This window comes from Peromyscus maniculatus, chromosome 1, assembly GCF_049852395.1.
Source record: "Peromyscus maniculatus bairdii isolate BWxNUB_F1_BW_parent chromosome 1, HU_Pman_BW_mat_3.1, whole genome shotgun sequence".
Classification (NCBI taxonomy): domain Eukaryota; kingdom Metazoa; phylum Chordata; class Mammalia; order Rodentia; family Cricetidae; genus Peromyscus; species Peromyscus maniculatus.
This window is the reverse complement of record NC_134852.1, coordinates 209685126-209705287: the sequence shown is the minus strand read 5'-3', so window position 1 is coordinate 209705287 and position 20162 is coordinate 209685126. Positions and strand designations below refer to the sequence as shown.

At 45.4% G+C, this 20162-nt stretch overlaps 2 protein-coding genes across 8 annotated transcripts in view; one reads left to right on the top strand and one right to left on the bottom strand.

Annotated features, from left to right (window-relative positions):
* Positions 1-20162, top strand: part of Nrap (nebulin related anchoring protein) — a 358082-nt gene that overhangs the window by 182161 nt on the left and 155759 nt on the right. The gene's annotated exons all lie outside the window — the stretch shown is intronic.
* The window catches only part of Plekhs1 (pleckstrin homology domain containing S1), a 36741-nt gene that overhangs the window by 9388 nt on the left and 7191 nt on the right, over positions 1-20162 (bottom strand). Inside the window, exons 2-10 of one of the 7 annotated variants that reach the window (XM_076563344.1) lie at positions 13902-13987; positions 12088-12176; positions 11757-11863; positions 10992-11126; positions 8521-8596; positions 7542-7661; positions 4258-4389; positions 2264-2370; positions 366-572 (exon numbers count right to left, since the gene is read on the bottom strand). In XM_076563344.1, the coding sequence (XP_076419459.1) occupies positions 366-572; positions 2264-2370; positions 4258-4389; positions 7542-7661; positions 8521-8596; positions 10992-11086 (737 nt within the window). In that variant the 5' untranslated portion in view covers positions 11087-11126; positions 11757-11863; positions 12088-12176; positions 13902-13987. Of the gene's footprint in view, positions 1-365; positions 573-2263; positions 2371-4257; positions 4390-7541; positions 7662-8520; positions 8597-10991; positions 11127-11756; positions 11864-12087; positions 12177-13901; positions 13988-16260; positions 16436-20162 lie in introns of those variants that run through there. The other 6 variants (XM_015997148.3, XM_076563345.1, XM_076563340.1 and 3 more) reach the window with 6 other exon arrangements.

Below are 20162 nucleotides of genomic sequence, written 5' to 3'. Positions count from 1 at the left end.
AACTATCTTGTCAAGTGCCATCACCCAGGGCCTACTTTCCTCTTCTCATCTGCTCAGTACCTCAGGAGGCTTCCCTACCCACATGATGCTGGGTCAGCGTGGTCCAGGTTTTATGGCCCGCAAGGCTGGCCAAGGAAAAAGTGTTAAAACAGTTGGAAAAGCCACCCCCATCCCTGGGGGACCACTCTTCCTCCAACTCTATCATTTACTGCCCAGGTCACAGCATCAATGACAGAGAGAAGCCTGTCAGATCCGAGACTGATTTGGAGATTTTGAAGAACTACTTTGAAATTTAAATATTAAGCACATTCAAGGCATCTGTCTTGCTCTTAGGGCCCACAAGGTTTTAGGAATCAGAGCTTTACTTGAGTAATATAGACAATTTCACAACAGTTAGTGAGGCGGACCCCTTTCTGTCGGCTGTGGCTTGTGCTTCTGGATCAGCAGGTGAAAGGCACAGATCACTTCCAGTGCCATGTTCTTGCCGGGGAGGCCCCTGCTCTGGAGTCTCCAGAGAACTCTGGGGTTCAGCGTGGCAACCAGCAGATGCAGAGGTTGATTCTTTGAAGAAACTGGAGTAGAAGACGTTAAACAAAGGTCTATTTAAGCACACATAGTAACAGCTTTCCACTCTGCCTGTCAAATATGAGCATCTAACAGCCATAAGAAGATGAACAAAGTCCTGAAGTGTGGTTGATATACTGTTTACCTCAATAAACTTATCTGGGGGTCAGAGAACAGAACGGCCACAATATTAAACATAGAGGTTAGGCAGTGGTAGCACACACCTTTAATCCTAACATTCCAGAGGCAGAGATCCGTCTGGATCTCTGTGAGTTCAAAGCCACACTGGCACAGCCAGGCATGGTAACAAGAGCCTTTAATCTCGTGAAGTGATGGCAGAAAGCAGAAAGGTATTTAAGGCGTGAGGACCAGGAACTAGAGACTGGTTAAGCTTTTAGGCTTTTGAGCAACAGTTCAGCTGAGATTCATTCTGGATGAGGACTCAGAGGCTTCCAGTCTGAGGAAACAGGATCAGCTGAGGAACTGGCAAGGTGAGGTACTTGTGGCTTGTTCTGTTTCTCTGATCTTCCAGCATTCACCCCAATACCTGGTCCAGGTTTGATTTTATTAATAAGAACTTTTAAGATTCCTGCTACACTGAAGTGTATCCAACCAGAACCCCGCCAGAGGCAGAGCCAAACTGAACAAGCTTTCTTTCTAAAAATGGACTTGGAATTGAAATAACCCTTTACAGGGTTGAGAGGAAACAGGGTGAGAGTGTGAGACACATAAAAACAAAAAACCAGAAGACTTCTGAAGACAGAAATGTCCCAAATGTCACACGTGGCTCTCTGTGGGTGAAGAAACCATCGCCACATTTCCTTCTCTTAAGTCACAGGTTGAGCCCCTTCACCTGAGCACCTGAAATCTAAATTCTGAGGGATAATATGATGCTGCGAGTGGACAGGTCCACACCATCAAGCTTTCTTTCATAAACAAAGTAAATTTCAAACATTTTTACATAAGATTATGATCAGGTTATATATATAAGATATGTATGAAAATATGAATCATGCATGTATTTCATGTTTAGATGAGTTCTGTTCTCCATAAGATCTCATTATGGATATGCAGATATTGCAAAAACTAAAAAAAAAAAATTCTGAAACCAGAAACACTTATAATCCTAAGCATTTCAGATAAAGGACATCCAGCCTGAATCAATCAATGTGTAGAATGGAGTTTTGGTGATGTTTTTGTAGCAATTTGGCAAAAATGAATTGGGGGCCAGAGAGACGGCTCGGGGGGCGAAGTGTTTGCCGGGTAAGCAGTGGGACCTCAGTTTGGATCTCCAGAGCCACATACAGCCGGACGCGGTAGCATACCTCTGCAACCCAGTGCTTCTGTGGCAAGATGGGATGTGGGAAATCCTAGGAAGCTCACGGGCCAGCTTGCGTGGCATGTGCAGTGGTAAACACCAGGAAACTCTGATTCAAACAAAGCAGAAGACGAAGACCAACACCCAACGTTGTCCTCTGACCTCTACATGTGCTGTATGGCTCATGTCAACACCACACACACACACACACACACACACACACACACACACACACATATATATTACATCATTCATATATATGTGTATATATATGTGTATGTATGTATGCCCTCACACACAAGTTGGCACAGTGAATTGGTGGTAATTTTTCCATTACAAATAGTTAGCGAAAAGCAGTATTTAGAGGGCAGTTGCACTCACCAGGATCTCATTGACATGTAATTGCTCTCAGATTTCTTGGAGCCTTGGTCTGGACTATTGGAGTCAGTAGAGTCAACAGAATCGTCGGGATCAGCAATGCTTTTTAGCTAAAGGCAAGAAGCACAGACGTAAGGATACAGGTCTGCCGCTGGCCAGGCCCCTCCTCACCTCACACTGCTCTGTATCTGGAATAACACATCTTCCATTGAAAGGACAGCAGTTCTTCAGAGAATATCAAACGGCCTTAACCACAGTTTCTGGTAGATTTCAAAGCTCGTTTTCCCTTCCTGGGAGCCTTTGTGTCCCATTCCAGACACACGTATTCTATCAGGAAGCTTTGGGTTTTCCTTTCTGCTTCATTCCTAGCCGTTTAATGCCATGAGGCTTCTCCCCAGGTGGTTGACTCTGAATCATGGAAGCTGATTGGGCCAAAGACTAGACACAGTGGTTGTAAGCAACCACTGACAGACACTTCCTCTCTAGTTGGCCATTGGCTTCTAATTGGAGCACTGCCTTCCAGCCAAGCCAGCCTCCTGCACAGCTGTCTCCTCACCAAAGGCTCTCTTCCAGACCTCACGTTCATGCGGTCTTCTTTGCTGGTGATGCCCTTCTCTTGCCCAGTGAAGTCCTGTTGTTACCCCACATTCCTGAATCACCTCAGCCCTCCTGACAACTTTTGTACAGTTTCATCTCCTTCCCCAGACGCCATATTCCAAAGAGTGTCTACAGCCCATCCTTTCTACACACCTGATTGATTGGTTGTCCCCAGATGCCATATTCCACAGAGTGTCTACAGCCCATCCTTTCTACACACCTGATTGATTGGTTGTCCCCAGATACCATATTCCACAGAATGTCTACAGCCTATCCTTTCTACATTGGATGGTTGTCTCAGAGAACACTAGTGTGTAATTATTCTTGGTGAAAGAAAATGTTCTATGCTTAAGAAACCATGGGCAATGCCTTGTGTTATCTACTTGGTTATGTACAGTGCAGGACTACATACCAAGGGCTCTGAGAGCTTTGCTGAGAGGTACAGCTTGTTTCAACCACTTGTAATTTAGTACTTCCATAACCAGCTTGACTGCAGCCTGCGTCTTTAAGTTGTATTGTCACCATCTAGTAGAAACCCCCAATTTTGGGGGTGATGATACTATGCCCCCATCATTCTCTCCTCCTGTCACTCCAGTCCACATTCTATGTCCATGTCTACCACAGAGGTAATGTCTTGGTCAACGTGCCTAAAAGTCATGTTTCGCCTCTTCCTGACTTAGAAGCCTATGCTGCTCACAGAATGAACTCAACTTGGAATTCAGTGCCCGTCATGGGTTGGCTCTTTTTTCTGTTAAATTTCTACTCTACCATTCACATACTCTGCACTGTGGCCTACCTGAGCGATTCCCCAGACCTGAAGCCTGCTTTGACTCAAGTGGAAAGAGAAAAATCTGCCCTGTATCTGGTGATCCTGGACCACTCTGCCTCTTTGTGTAGCATTATCTCTGGTAACTGAGACTGTGGGCTCTGAAATACAGAGGACTACGAAGCTCATCATTGTAGCCACCATGCTGAGCATAGTGCAGTGTCTAGAACTCAGAAAGGCTTCCAGTTATCAATAGGCTGCTCCATATACACCCACAGCTGATTACCCAATGACTTTCACTCTTTTTCTTTCGGTGCAGAAAAGAGAAAGACTACTAAAATCTAAATGTTATTCACCAAGTGCTCAAATGTCTTCTCCTCTGTAGGACTTTCTCTGGTCTTCAGTCTGAAAACCAGTTCCTTCCTCCCACCACTGGTACAACCCAGGTATCGTATAAGCTTATGTCTTGTGCTATGGTTGGCTCCTATTCAAGTGCCAGACCATGAGAAAGCCCCATGTCTCTGCCAGCCTTACCTTTGTGCCCTCCTGATCTCAGCCAATTGTCCCAGCAGCAGTGTGTGGCCGAGGCTTGGCAGACATGTAGAAGGAATGATGGGGGGTGGGTGGGACTTACTTCTGAAAGGATGTTTCGAGGAGTAAGATAGTAATTCTCTTCTTCCATATCTTGAGTGGGTTCTGAGTAGAAATTGTGTTCATGATGAGGATGAGCTTGCCTGAATCCTTGAAGGTTTTTTTGTATTAAATGCTGAAAAAGGAAGACACAGAAGGAATTAATGAGTTCCTTCCTTCCAATAGAATTAAACTAACACTTTCTAGAAAAACTACAACACGTTAGTTGGGTTGACAAGATCGGAGGCTGTTTCAGTATGACATGCAGAAGCCCACACAAACTGAACTTGCCTCTTCTGTTTGGGTCACCTCTAAAGGTGTGAATGCATAAGCATAGTTAATATTTGAAATTTTTCTCTACTGTGGAGAGTTACAACTCAGAACAAGAAGTTTTCTACTGTGGGTGGTGTGGTTAGGCACGGAGCTTTGTCATGATGTCCCCACCCCATCTCTTCCCAGTCATCTCTCAGCAGCTTCTGGGGAGGTAATTAGTCTGGAGTCACTGAACCTCCTCCTTCTGGCTCAGGATTCCTCTTTTGTGTTTTGCCTCGTCTGTTTCCACAGCAGTGCAATTAGGTAGTGTTGGCTACACGACAGTATGAATTATAGGCTTCAAGGTGATGTAGATGCAAGCAATTAATTATTGCCTTCCCTCCCCAGCTGACACCAGATACTAATGTAGCTGCTCTGCATAGCGTAAGAACTGTTATGAGTGCAATTTAATCACTCCAAGAACAGTGCTGGATGGCAGGGGCGTCCATAAGACCCTGAATGTTTCCTAGGAATTCCATGAAGGTAGCTCTCTCTCTCTCTCTCTCTCTCTCTCTCTCTCTCTCTCTCTCTCTCTCTCTCTCTCTCTCTCTCTCTCTCTCTCTTTCTCTCTCAAGAGAGAGCACACCATGACTAGTGATGGTTCAACTTCCAGGTTTTTTTTTTTTCTCTCATGGGGGTGTGCAAAAGCAAGACATAGTCAATGGAAACTGCATTGCAGATTTTGAACTTTAGCCTTTGTGTGGGCGACCAATAAGGGTATGCTAACTTTCTTTTAAGTCTGGTGGCAGCAGTGAGCTGGAGCTCCAGGACAGCCCTGCAATCATGGGGGAGACAGCAGGCCCTACACATGTGCTATGTTGCTAAGCTGTTATGTTCAGAAAGGCGGGTGCATTACATGCACTTTCAACTCATGCTGCTTTCCATTTATACTGAGTCTGTCAGGATATGACCCCACCGAGAAGCCCACAGCATCTATATATACTTAAGTCATGTCCATTTTTCTAGCTCAAAGCTCACTGCCATGGTATGACTGTCCCTCTCCAAAACACGTATTGAAATTTAAATGCCATTTTTACAGCAGTGGGCAGAACTTCCTGTATCCCCGAATGTCGCGTGTGAGAGGAAGGCTGAGTTCACCCCATCGCCCTCGGCCTTGCCTGCCTCCCTGCTGTCACTTGATGAGCAGCAAGAGGCCCCCACCAGATGAGAATCCTTGACACTGAGCTTCACAACTTTCAGAGCTGTGGAAACCAATCGTTGTCGTTTAGAAACTCACAGTGTACTATGGGATTCTGTTGTAGTTGCTGAGGATGGAGGATGGAGCCCGAGTATGCAGAGTCGGGAGTGACGGGTTCCCCATGTACCAGCAACATCAAAACAAAACCCAGCAAGACACATGTTGTCTTTAACTTGAGAGGGTTGAAAAAAATATTACTTGATCTCAATAAATAATGGGAAAAGGCAAAGGCTCCTCTTGGGGAAAGGGATTCACCATGGATGGAAGCCTTGTTCAAGGTCAGCCTGCCTGTCCTTGTCTCAGATCACTGGTTTTGCTCACTGAATGGCTGAGACGAGGTGTTGGTCCTGGTGGTGCTGATATGCTGAAAAAGCTTTTACAATGTTGGAGAGCTACCAGCCAGATAAAGTGGGAAGCCCCGCCTCATTGCGTGTGTGTGGTACCCACAGAGGGAAGGATGCCAGTGGTGGTGTCTCTAAGGGATGAAGTAATAGATGTGCAGGAACAAACGACCCAGCTCGTTTGTTGATAAAAGCCGAATCTACAAACAGTGAGTCCAGGAAGGTGGGGGGGCGGTGGTAGTTCTGTGGCCTTCCAGGGGCAGGCATGCTGTTTTCCTTCCTCAGACAGATTGCATGAGGAACGAAGAGGATGGACACACAGACTGAGAAGCCAGACTGATGGGATGAGTGAAGGGAAGCAGGAAGAAACCCCACCTCGCCTGAGGGCATGGACAGCACAACAGGAAATCACGGGGTCCTCGGGGACCTTTGTGCCCGTGTGTGGAAGGAGGGGAGGTTGCTGGCTAAGTTTAGGGAAGGAATCCGAGTCTGTCAAGAGCATCCAGACTGAATGAAAATCTTTAGTCAGCTAGGCAAGTGGTAAAGCCTACCTGTAGAATAAATAGGAAATGAGTAAATATGCATAAATATTAAGATGAGGAATCATTCTGTGCATGTGTGTGTGTGTGTGTGTGTGTGTGTGTGTGTGTGTGAGAGAGAGAGAGAGAGAGAGAGAGAGAGAGAGAGAGAGAGAGAGAGAACAACCTCAGATGTGAACTGCTGTGGATATCACTCTGTATAAATAGAATGCTGATTGGCCAGTAGCCAGGCAGGAAGTATAGGTGGGACAAGCAGAGAAGAGAATTCTGGGAAGTGGAAGGCTGAGTCAGTAGACCCCTGCCTGCCATCCAGGGAGCAGCATGTAACAGGCACACAGGTAAAGCCATGGAACATGTGGCAACATATAGATTAACAGAAATGGGCTGAGTTTAAGTGTAGGAGCTAGTCAGTGGTAGGCCTGAGCTAATGGCAGAGCAGTTTTAAATAATATTAGCCCGTGTGTGTTTATTTGGGTCTGAGTGGCTGCAGGACTGACGGGTGAGAGAGATTTGTCTTGACCATGGGCCAGGCAGGGCTGGAGAAAACTCCAGCTACAGTGAACCTCAGCAGCATCCACCTTGTTTGTTTTTTTGCCCCACCAGACTGGAACTTACCAAGTAGGCGAGGCTGACACTGGCCAGTGAAGCCCAAGGACACACCTGTCTCTGCCTCCTCAGCCCTGGGGTTATAATGTGTACCACCACATGAGTCCCAGGGTGTCAAAGCCGGCCTTGTGCCTACAGGGCAAACGCTGCTCTGACGGAGCTGCCTCCTCAGCCCCAGGCATGATGAGAAAGACGGGCAAGGTCAGTGCCCACTGCTAGCCAGCGGCGCTATTCAGCAATGGCCGACTCCCTGCTGCAGGGCCCTGATGTAGTAGCAGGAGGTTTTGATTACCACGTCTGGAAGACTGGCCCTTGGTAATGGCAGGCTGATAATCTCCAGTGCACTGCAGAGGCCCAAGAAAGGACTGGGGTCGGAAACTGGCCTTCTGTTGCCCAGGGAAGGCGGCTCCTGCTTGGAAAAAAGCCGTTTTGTAGTTAGAGCGCGATTGCTCCCCTGTCGCTGTCAGCCCCCTCCCCCAATGCCACCTGGGCTCCCTGGGCTCCAGGGGCTCCCCAAGGCTTTGACTGGGCTGCTCATTGGCCAGTGTCACATCTCTAAGACGAGGGCTGATCTTGCCAGTGCAGCTTTCTCCAGCTCCTAAGTCCCCAAAGACACCCAGCCTGGCCTTAACAGGCACCCTGAGTGCTCCCCAGGGTCTTCTCCACCGCGCCTCTCCTCACACCCTGCTGCTTCTGCTCTCATCACTGAATCTGCAGGAGACACGGCTTGATCTCTCCTTCTCTTTGGCATTTGCTACAAGCATGGGACAACCTGGAAAATACATCCATAAATGTGCCTACACCCCAGTTCCCTCTGTGACAGTCCTGAGAAAGGACGGGGGAAATTCACAAAGCCCCTTCTGAAGTCAGTGAAAAACCTTCAGCTGCTTACCTGACACAAGAGACATTACATTAAAATGCAAGGCAGGTGAAAACAATGTTTGATAGACGCCTCCCTAGACTTAGTCATTCAAAGGGGAGCTGGTATGTACCTAGAATCACAATGGTGGAAAAATAGTATACTTCAAACTACTAGGAAAAATTGCCACCATTAACGTTCACTCCCCCTACTGCAACAATGACAATATAATTACAAAACACAAAAGTATTTTTCCTTTTGTTAATTGTGAAAATAACAAGGGCATATGTTTCCTCGCTTATTTATTCCTTGTATTGACACCAGTTACTAAGGAGAAGAAAGGGCCACTACTGTTTCTAAGGAAAGAGGGCTGAGTTCAGGTGCCCTGGAGCGTCCTTAGCAGCATAGTTACCTGTGAGTTCTGATGAGCCCCTTCTGCACCCTGGCAATACGCCGACATGAAGGACGCCCACTCTCTGATCTTCTCCCTGGGGCAGGAAGAGAGTTTCAGCTGGCATTGGCACAATCGCGTGCGCCCACATTCATTCTGAACCCAGCGGATTCTCTGGCTACACTCGGAACAGCTTTGGGATTGGCTGCCCACAAACTAGAAGTCTTTCCCCAGTAGTTTGAAGGTTCCCTGTCCTGTCCCGTCCTGTCGTGTGTCGTCCCTGTCCCGTGTCCGCCCCCCCCACCTGCATCTGCACCGCTGAAGGAGCCCTCATGACATCTCCAGTACGGAAACTCAGAAATAATGGGGCAACATGGGGTACAGGGCCTGTCAGCACCTCGTCCGTACCCTTCAGTCTCCTCCGCCCCTCTCAGGAAATGCATCTTTAGGAAGAGTGCTGTATTGGTTATTATTATTATTTATTTATTTATTTATTTTTGTCAACTTGATACAAGCTCAGGTCATCTAGGAAGAGGGAAACTCAACAGGAAATTCCACCATCAGATGGACCTGTAGGCAAGTCTGTGTGGATATTTTCTTGATTAAATATCAATGTATTGAGCCCAGTCTACTGTGGGCTGTGCCGCCCCTGGGCAGATGGGCCAGGGTGCTGTAAGAAAGCAGGCTGAGCAAGCCAGTGAGTAGCTCTCCAAGTTCATGGCCTCTGCATCAGTTCCTCCTCCGGTTCCTGCCTCAGGTTCCTACTCCGACTTCCCCTAATGAGGGACTGTAATCAGGACTTGTAGCTAAATAAACCCTTCCCTCGGGAGTCACTTTTTGTCAGTGTTTTCTCACGGCAGATGGAGAAGTGAACAAAGGCATGTGTGCCTGAATGAACTGACACATTCCCCACAGTCTCTACTGTCGTTTTCTGTGACAACTTAAAAGAAAACTTTGCAGCTTTGGGTCAACCTGAGATAGAGTAAGGCTCCAGCCTGGCTCCAGCCTCAGGCACCTCCTCCCACACCACACTGTCTCTCTGGTAGATAAGCGGGTGTGAGAATCCTTGGGAGCTCCTGCTGGCAACAGGAGCCTCTGAAAAGCCGCAGACGCCTTAAGGGTGAGCACATCTCCTCCCTGCAGCTCCTTCAGGTATTTCCGGTCATGCTGTGTTTCACAGAAGGCATCTGGGCGACAGCTTGCCTTGTGACCCTCTCCTCATCTACCATGTCCCAGTTCTGACTCCCGGACCTCAGGTGTCACCTATGCTTCTAGAAAGGGACTGTTTGCAGAGATTACTGGTTAAGCTGAGATCACAATGGACTAGCAGTACCTCCTAAACGAGTAAGACTGGTATCTGTGAAAAGGGAGAGAAATTTGACTCAGAGGTACATGCATGTGGGAAACGCCATGTGGAAGCTGGGGTTGGCTGTTGCAGCCAAGGGCCCTCCAGCAGTTCGAGAGAGAGGTTTGAGAAGAGCCTTCCTTCCACAGTGTTTCCCGGGAGTGGCCATGTCTGCACCTCATTGCTGAGGCCCAGCCTTAGAACAGTGAGGTTATCAACCTCTGTTGTTTTAAACACCGTTATAACACTCGTAGGCAGCTAGCATAATGATTCTTAAAACTATTTTAAAAGCCAGGGAGGAAGCTTCATTGGCGCTTGACATGCGGCCATGAGGATCTGAATTTAATCCCCACAGAAAAGCCAGGCATGGTGGAGTGTTTGCAACACCAGCTGGGGAGGCAGAGGCAGGCAGATCCTGCAGCTTTCTGGCAAGCCAGCCTAATTTAAGACCAATGAGGGACCCCGTGTCAAAAAAACAAAGCAGACAGCTCCTGAGGAATGACAGCCAAGGTTGTCCTCTGGCCTCCACATGCACACACACGTGTGCACACACTCAGATGTGCAGCCACACACACGCACACACTCACACATACAACCACATACATATATGCACACACACTCACATGTGCAACCGCACACATATGCACACACACACTCAGATGTGCAACCACACACACGCACACACTCACACATACAACCACACACATATATGCACACACGTGCACACACACTCACATGTGCAACCACACACATATGCACACACACACTCAGATGTGCAACCACACACACATGCACACATTCACATATGCAACCACACACACATATGCACAAAGGGCACACACACACACATGTGCACACATACACATATAGCCACACACACATATGCACACACATGCACACACACTCACATGTGCAACCACATACATATGCACACACACACTCAGATGTATAGCCACACACATATACACACACATGCACACACACATATACACACACATGCAACCACACACATGCGCACGCACATACAACCATTTTAGCACACAATGAAGACTGCTGCTTTGCGTGTGCAGTCCGGTCTCTATTTACCGCCTGTTTATTGTCTCAGGTTATAATGCTTTTCTCCACACACAGTCATCTCACTGCTCACCTGTCATGGCCAATGAGGAAGTAGTCCCTGTTTACGGTTCTGATGGACATCACCTCGTCAGGGTGGCATTTGAACATCCTCTGCACAGACTGCATCTTCTCCTGGCTGTTGATACCGACTTCTATGGTGGTGCTTCTGTGACAGACACAAAGCAACGGAACTGATATGGAGAGCAACTCAAGATAAAAACAGACTCCTGTTTTAAATCAGGAACGAAACTGAAGATTTCATTGACCCACATTTTAAAGACTGTCTAGTTCACGTCATAGATCTCATTTGAATTCTTTCTGTTTTAGAAGATAACTCTGGATCTGGTTCATCAGTAATTGAAAATACTGTTCTGCTTGAAATTCAATTCAGAACTTTCTACTTGGGTTGGATCCCCGAGTCCACAAATCACTGTATTTTCCAATATTTCTGGTACATGATTTCTTCAGAAAAGACAAAGAATATTTTATTTAAATATTTCTTAAACTCTGCTTTGGCTCTATGAAATTAGACTTCGGGAGCTCTATCTCATCAAAAAACTAAGTGAGACAAAGCCCTCAACCAAATGCTTAGGAATTAGAGATTCACCAGCTATAACAAACAATAGGAAGTAACTACTTCACTTTTAGCCATCCCACTCATTATTTCAGTTCTTTTAGAGGCACAGTGCTCTGGCAGGTCTGAGGCTTTGGTCAGGGTTAAGTTTCTGTGTGGCTTGTTTAGCGTCTGACTTGGGCACATTTGCAGTTGTGCGGTTTTCCTGGTTTGCATACACACCGATCGAGTTCGATGGAGCCGCGATGTTGATGGTCTTTGTAATAGGAAAGACTCAGGCCCTTTCCCCCATTCTGGGACAGGATAAAAAGGCGCTTTTTCCAGGAGGTCTGAAAAATGAAAAGGGGGTTGGGGATTTAGCTCAGTGGTAGAGCGCTTGCCTAGCAAGGGCAAGGCCCTGGGTTCGATCCTCAGCTCAAAAAAAAAAAAAAAAGAAAAAAAGAAAAAGAAAAAAAAGAAAAGGTTTTGCTGTTCCGATAACTCAGAAGAGTAGGGACTTTTTCCACATGCTCCTGAGGCTGGTGGGAGGCTGGTTAAACCAGTGATCACTTACTGCAGAGAAGAAGAGCTGAGGAGGAGGAGACTTAATGAAGTAATCTTGTTTGTGGGCTTCATTTTCATAATCAAATGTAAATTGTTTGCCTAATAAAAGAAAGTGAAGAGGATTCAGTTTGTTCTCTCATAAATTTCAGAAAAGAACAGCTTCCTTTGGAAAACATTGTTTAACTTCAAATTATTCAGTTATTCAAAAGAACACACACAATAGCTGCTTCCCCGCCCCCACCCCCAAGCCCCAAAAGACCAAGTGAAGAAACATCATTTGGATGCAGTGAGAGGCAGCTTCATTCACCCACACCTGCCTGACTCTGCTTCTGCAGTCTGGCCCTGGGTCCCTAGGTGTGAGCAAAGTGTTGTTTCCATTCTCATTTCAACAGTGAGGTAACTTGTGAATCACCCTTTGACACAGCAAATCAAAGCAGAACCAGTCTGGTGAAAAAAGAGGCAGGAGGCACGTTTCTCTTTGTTGCGGGAAGAGGAGGCGTGGCCACAGAGAAGGAAGTTCAGTAGAGAGGCCACATCAACATGACAGGTACCACTGGCTCAGCTCTCTATTATACAACCCGGACTCCATTTTCCCCCAGCAGGCTTTGAGCCTTTGGTAAGGTCTGTCTTTTCTGAACCCAAAGGCAAACCAGACTTACAGCCTGTGATGTGAGAGTAAAATGTGCCGTAAACCACAATTTTAACAGCACCATTTTCCTAACAGAGAGATCATCATCATCACCTCTGACTTTAATTCCAGGAATTACAATGAAACAGTTAATATTTAGGAGCCTTTTTATGGCTTCTGCCACCCCAGTTTCCACATCAGGTATTTCTGTTTTTATTTGTTAAACTGTGTGTTACACACACACACACCTCCTCCTCACATACCAGGACTATTGGTCTACACATGTGTGTACCACAGAAGGATCAGAAAGGATTAGAGCACCCACCTAGGACAAGAAAAATGCCTATTCCCTCCAGCTGTGCTGGAAAAGGTGGTAATTCATGGGGCATTGGATGGAGCACCAAGGACTGTGCCAGATCCACCTAACAAATCATAAAGGCAAGTCCAGAAGATCAAGTTGTTCCCAAGAAACTTAAGATTTACAAGAATAAAAAAATATCCAGTCCCAAAAAGGTAAAATTTGTAATGTCTGGCAAGCGGTTAAAGGCGCTAGGCATGCAGAGGAGGCAGACAAAAGTGACATGCAATAACTAATAACTAATCAATCAAGACAGACCTTGAACTGGCACTGTCTTAGACATGCCAGAGATTTACCGAGACATCTACTGCTACTGTCAAATCCTGGGAGATACATGAGTTAGAAAGACCCAAAATGAACTCCAAGAGACAAAAACAATCTTGAGAGGGGGGGGTTACACCAGGGGCTGTGAGAGAAAATGGAACACTACAGAAGTGTACCCAAACTCATAGCAATAGGGAGTATCAAAACAAGCAAAGTAAAGAGAAGCCCAAAGCATGAAAAGAGAGCCCATGTACCAGGGACAGTCTCAAGTGGTCCGATACGCAAGCAGCTGGAATCCCTTAAAAAAGAGGGGGGGGGGAGGCAAAAAAATTTTTTTTGAAGAAACAATTCTAAAAATTTTACAAACTTAAAACTATAAACCAAAACTCAATCAATTCAATGAACCTCATGAAACACAAGATACGGGAAAAGAAACACACCCCGAGTTCCTCAAAATCAAGATGCTCAAAACCACGTCACCAGAGAAACATCTCAAAAGCAGGCAGTGGAGAAAAGACAGTCCATACATAGCAAGGATAAGCAGCAAAGTGCTCTGTTTCTTTTTAATATTCACATGTATGCGTGGTTTGCCTGCAGACATGTCTGTGTATCACATGGATGCCTGGTGCCAGAGAGGGCCGGAAGGGGATGCCGTATGCCCTGAAAGTGGAATTACAGATGGTTGTGAGCCTCCATGTGGGTGCTGGCAACCAGACCCAGGTTCTCTGGAAGAACAGCCAATGCTCTTCACTGCTTGGCCATCTCTCCAGCCATAACTCCTTGATTTCTTATTACAAATATAAACAAGAAAATACAGACTGTAGCTAGAGTTTTCCTGCCTGGCCCACAGTCAGGATAAATCTCTGTCACCCACCAGTCCCACAGCCGCTCAGACCCAACCAAGTAAACACAGAGACTTATATTGCTTACAAACTGTACGGCCGTGGCAGGCTTCTTGCTAACTGTTCTTATATCTTAAATTAATCCATTTCTACAAATCTATACCTTGTCACGTGGCTTGTGGCTTACTGGCATCTTCACATGCTGCTTGTCATGGCGGCGGCTGGCAGTATCTCCTCCCACCTTCCTGTTCTCTCCTTTCTCCTCTCTGTTAGTCCCGCCTATACTTCCTGCCTAGCCACTGGCCAATCAGTGTTTTACTTATTGACCAATCAGAGCAATTTGACATACACACCATTCCACAGCAGCAGACCATTATACACACTGAAGAAATGCTGCCATTCAAAGTTCTATAAGCAGCAAATATATCTTTTAAATATGGAAGCAATTTGGAGATATTTTCAGATATGCAAATTTTGAAAGAGTTTCATCATCAGGAAGCTTCCACTATCACAAATGATGCTAATGAAAATCCCTTAGAATGCACCAGAGGCATGCAGAACACCGACGGAGACTACAGTCCTTCAGAATGCACCAGAGGCATGCAGAACTGGAAACTACAAGGCTAAATGTGTGAGGTGATTTTTCTTATTATCTAAAGCATTCAATAATTCAACTAGCTAAACAAAAATAGCAATGCATTGTGCAGATTATAATGGTGTGTGAATAATGTGAATTCCAACAGCAGGCTAGGGAAGAAAAATGAGATTACATCTCTGTAATGAGCCTGGATTATTTGTGAACCAATATACCATTACTTGGGGTTAGGCTGTTATATGTTTAAAAATATATAAACATGAAAGTAACATTAAATATAGTATTTAATATAGGCTAAAATAATATAGCACAGTTTAATAAGCTAATAAAATTGGTGCAGTAAAATTAAAAGTGCTCAATTAACTCAAAAGAAAGCAGAAAAGGTGGTGGTGGTGGTGGTGGTGGTGGTGGTAGTGGTGGTGGTGGTGGTGGTGGTGGTGGTGTGTGTGTGTGTGTGTGTGTGTGTAGGGGGCGGGGACAGCAAATGAGAAAAATAGAAAACAGCAATATGGTACTGTCAAGCCTGAACACAACAGTCACATAAAATTTAAATAGTCCAGACATCTGAATTAAAAGGAAGTTGTCAAATTGGATAAAATAGCAAAATCCAACTCTGTGCTGCCTCTAAGAACCACATAAGTGTAAGAGGCACAAGTAAAAGAAAAAAAAAAAATGATGCACATCTTAGGGATTTCATTGCTGTGATAAAACACCAGGAGCGAGAGCACCCTGGGGAGGGGAGAGTCTGTTCAGTTTCTCCTTCAGGTCACACTCCATCACTGAGGGAGGTCAGGGCAATAGCTCCAGGCAGGAACCTGGAGGCGGGAACTGAAGCAGAAGCCATGGAGGATGCTGCTTACAGGCTTGCTCCTCATGGCTTGCTTAGACTCTTCTTATACAAGTCAAGACCATCTGCCCAGGGTTGGCACCACCCACAATGGGCTGGGCCCTCCCACATCAATCATTAGCAAGAAAATGCCCCCAGCAGGCCAATACGGTCGGGGCATTCTCTCAACTGAGTTTCCTTCTTCTTAGATGACGCTAGCTCAGTAAAGCAGAAAAACAAACAAACAAACAAACAAAATCCTAGGCAGCACAATACACCGTGTTCACCGTGTTAGCCCAAGTCATTAGAAAGCGGAGTAGCTATGGTAGATCATGCAGACTCCAAAGCAAGGAATAGTACCAGAAATCAAAGAAGGTCATTTTATAATAATATAGGAGTCAATTAATCCCAAGAAGATATAATAACAGTAAACATATATGTACCCAGTAACAAAGCTTCAAATATGAAGCAAAACCTAACAAAATTACAAGGAAAAATAGATGTATTCAAAATGAAAGGCGCCCTCCCCCTTGCTCCTCACTACCTGAGGCAGGCAGGGGGAGCTGACCCAGCCCCCCACCTACCGCAACATTCCAGAGAGTGGGCCCTGGACCTCATTTGGGCAGCACAGTAGAGCTGACCCTGTTGACAGGGGTGTGGATGAACTCACCCGGGGAACATGAGTGTGGAAGATCTGGTGTTGCCCCTATCTGCCATACGGTGGCATGGGCAAGGGAGAGAGAGGCGCCCTCCTCACCTTCTCACCCTACCTCTCGCTGCCCATGGCAGGTGGAAGAGCTGGCCCTGAGGCCGTGAGAGTGAGAGAGCTGGCCCTGCCTCTCACCAGCGGCAGCACTCAGGAGAGTGGCCCCCGCACCTCGTCTGGGCAACACAGTAGAGCTGGCCCTGGTGGCACAGGTGTGGGTGAGCCAGCCCTAAGGGCATGAGAGCAGGAGAACTGGCCCCACCCCTTGCTGCATATTGCATTGGGTGAGCTAGCCAGGGCAGCATTGGAGAGCTCACCCTAGTGGTGAGGATGAGGGAGAGCTGGTGAGCTAACCAACCCAGCAACCACCCAAGCCCAGAACCAGGGCCATGAGTTGACCCATCCAACATCTACCCCATCTATGATCTGCTGGAGCACCTGAAGGGACTGGTCCTGCAGACCCAAAGCTGCAGGACCTCCATGACACAGGACAACAACAGGATATCCAAAAGGAGTCCCAGTGATGGTCCAATATTAATAGTGTAGCAGAAACCAGAGGCCTTGAACCAGACCAATGACTCATTGCAATGAACACTTGCTAGTAAAGATGAATGGACTAAAGGGCACACACTACAGCTTCCATGATGAGATTTTTCTTTTTCTTTTCTTTTAAATTTTATTTTGTTTTATCTTGGGAGTGGTTGGTTACAAGGGGCAGAGGGCAGATGCAAAGGGATGGGGAGATGAATGGAATCGAGATGTATGAGGTGAAATCTGCAAAGAAAAACTAGAAACAAAAACAAAACGGCAGTCACCGATTTAGAAAGCTTTCTCTCAATAACAGAGAGAACACTTAAGGGAAAAACCAGCCAGGATACAGCAGCTCAAGCAACATCACCAATGGCTTAACCTGGTTGGCATTTATAGAGCACAGCGGCAGACTGGCTGGTCTTGTTCTCCTGTGCACAGCATTACTCTTTGTGACAGAAACTTCAGTCAACTAGAAAGAGAAGGAAGTTCCTTCAACCAAATCCAAGATATCTACTTTTGTTTTAGATCTGTAAATAACATTTAAGACTATGACCTTTTCTCTAAGCTTATGGGCAAGAGAAAAATGTTTGCATTTACCCAATGCAGAGCAGTTGAGCATGCATCTGAACTGGAAAGAAGTAAAACTATCTTTACAGGTGACATGATCCTGTGGTAGAATCTAAGAGCTAATGGACAAATTCAGTGGTAAGCAGGGTCACTATACAACATCTCTCATATTTCTATAAAGTGGCAACAGATAATCTGAAAGTGAAAATAAAGTATTTCCATTTATCACAGAACCTCCCCAAACAAAATACATAAAGATAAATTTAACCAAAGTGGTGAAAGACTAATATATTGAAATTTACTAGAATTTAAGACAAGATAAATAAATGGAAATCATCCCATTCCCACATTCATGTGTTGAAATACAATATTTCTAATAATGACATATTAGAAATTACCCCCAAAGCAATCAACGGATTCAATGCAATTTTTTATCTGAATTCTAATGCATTTTTCATAAATGGAAAAGCTCATTCATACTATCATGTAGATTTCTGAATAGCCTTGAATAGCCAAAACAATGTTGAAAAGTAAAGAGTATTCAGATCTCCAAAACAAACAACCAACACCAAGCCTTACAGAGTCGGAGAGATGGACAGATGGCTCAGTAGTTAAGAGCACTTGCTGCTCTTGCGGAGGACCCAGGTTTAATTCACAGTGCCTACATGGCAGCTCACAACTGGCTGTAACTCCAGTTTCTGGGAATCCATTACTCATGTCTGGCCTCCCTGTGTACCAGGCATGCACAAGATGCACATACATGCACTGGGTATGCACATGGTGCATATACAGACATGCTAGCAAAATACTCATATGCATAAAAGAAATATGAATGCATATATTTTTAAAAAGAATCTTTCTACAAACCTGTAAGAATCAAGAGCATGGTGTGAAGACAGACACACAAGACACACAGACCAAGCTAATAGAATGGAGAATCCAGAAGCAAACCCACACATCAGTGGCCAAGGCCATTCCATGGACAGAGTACAATGTCTGTCCTTCACAAAACCCTTCTAGAATCACTGTGCATTCACACACAAAACCCTGACGTTGGGCTCTACAAACCATTAAGTTGATTCAGCGAATGAGAATGGGAGAAGACACTTGTCTGTGTCCGTGGCAAACAGCTGGCTGACACGCACTCGGGCTGGGAGAGCGAAGGGGATCTGCTTCCTGGATAAGGACTGCTATTCTAGAGTGACGGGATGCATTAGGATTAGGTAGATGCTGTGATGTACAGCATTGTGAATGTGCTACACCTCACTAAACTGTGCACTTTTCCTTAAATATGTTGCAAAGTTAAAGGGAGGTTAAGGCTGTAGGTCAGAAGTCGAGTGCCTACCTAGCATGTGAACAGTTCTAAGTTAATCCCTCGAATCACACACACACACACACACACACACACACACACACACACACACAATTAAATGCTCTAAAGTGAAGGTAAGTGTGATCACATACAGGTTTTCCACAAATGTTCATGGCAGCTTTACTTATCATAAAGACTGGAAGCAAGCCAGTTCACTGTAGGTCAATGAACTAATGAATTGTGATAGACCTATGCACAGGAATACTACTTAGGAATGAAAAAGAAACAAACTACTTATATATGCAACAACATAGGTGAATCTCAAAAGTTTACATTTAGTGTCAAACTAGTTGCTGGGAATATAGCTCAGTTGGCAAAGTGGTTGTGTGTAAGACGAATTGCTAAACAGTCTTATTAATAAAAAGCTGGAGCCAGATATTTAGGGTGAAAGCCAAGAGATCAGGGAATAGGACAAGCCACAGCCACCCTCACCTCACCAACTCCTCAGCTTCCAGAGAGCTACTTCCTGTATACCCACCCCTATATGTCTTTCTGTCCCTGCCATCTCCATCCAGCTACATCACTTCCTCTTTCTGCCCAGCTCTGTCACTTCCTGTCTGTCTGTACAGACCTCCAGACCTCTATGGTTAACTAGTGTTGGAATTTAAGGCGTGTGCCACCACGCCTGGCTCTGTTCCCAGGCCTTGAACTCAGAGATCCAGATGGATCTCTGACTCCCAAATGCTGGGATTAAAGGCATGTGCTACCACTGTCTGACTTCTGTGTTTAATATAGTGGCTGACTTTTCCCTCTGATTCTCAAATAAGCTTTATTAGGCTGAATAATATATTTGGGGGACACAATACATCACCACATGTTTGCCTAGTATGCATGAGGCCCTGAGTTCAATCCCCAGCGTCATATCAATGAAGCATGGTGGTACTTGTATGTGATGCTGGGGAGGTGGAGGCAGGAGGATCAGGAGGCTGTTTGAGGCCAGCCTGGACTACATGAGACCCTGTCTCCAAAGAAAAAGAAAGAAGGAAGAACCCAAAGAGTATTCGTAATTTATGATTTTATTTATGTAATATTCTAGAATAACAAATTAGCTTTATATAGAGAGAAAGGAGATCTGTGGTTGCCTAGGAAATGCCACATGCATGGCAGAGAGGGAGGCAGGGTTGATGGTCATGCTCATTATCTGCATCGAGGTGATAGTTTGTGGTATTTATTTATTTATTTATTTAAATTTGACAATATTTGGAATTTAGCCTAAGGCATCATGAATGCTAGGCAAGTGTTCAACTATGGTCAACAGTCCCACTTTATGGTATTTCTACAGGGCAAACCTTATCTAATTGTAGATTTAAACACAGGGATCTATTATATGTCAATTACACCTCTAAAGATTTCTAAAATATCAAAAGCATTTGAAAAAGCTAAACATAGTTCTACA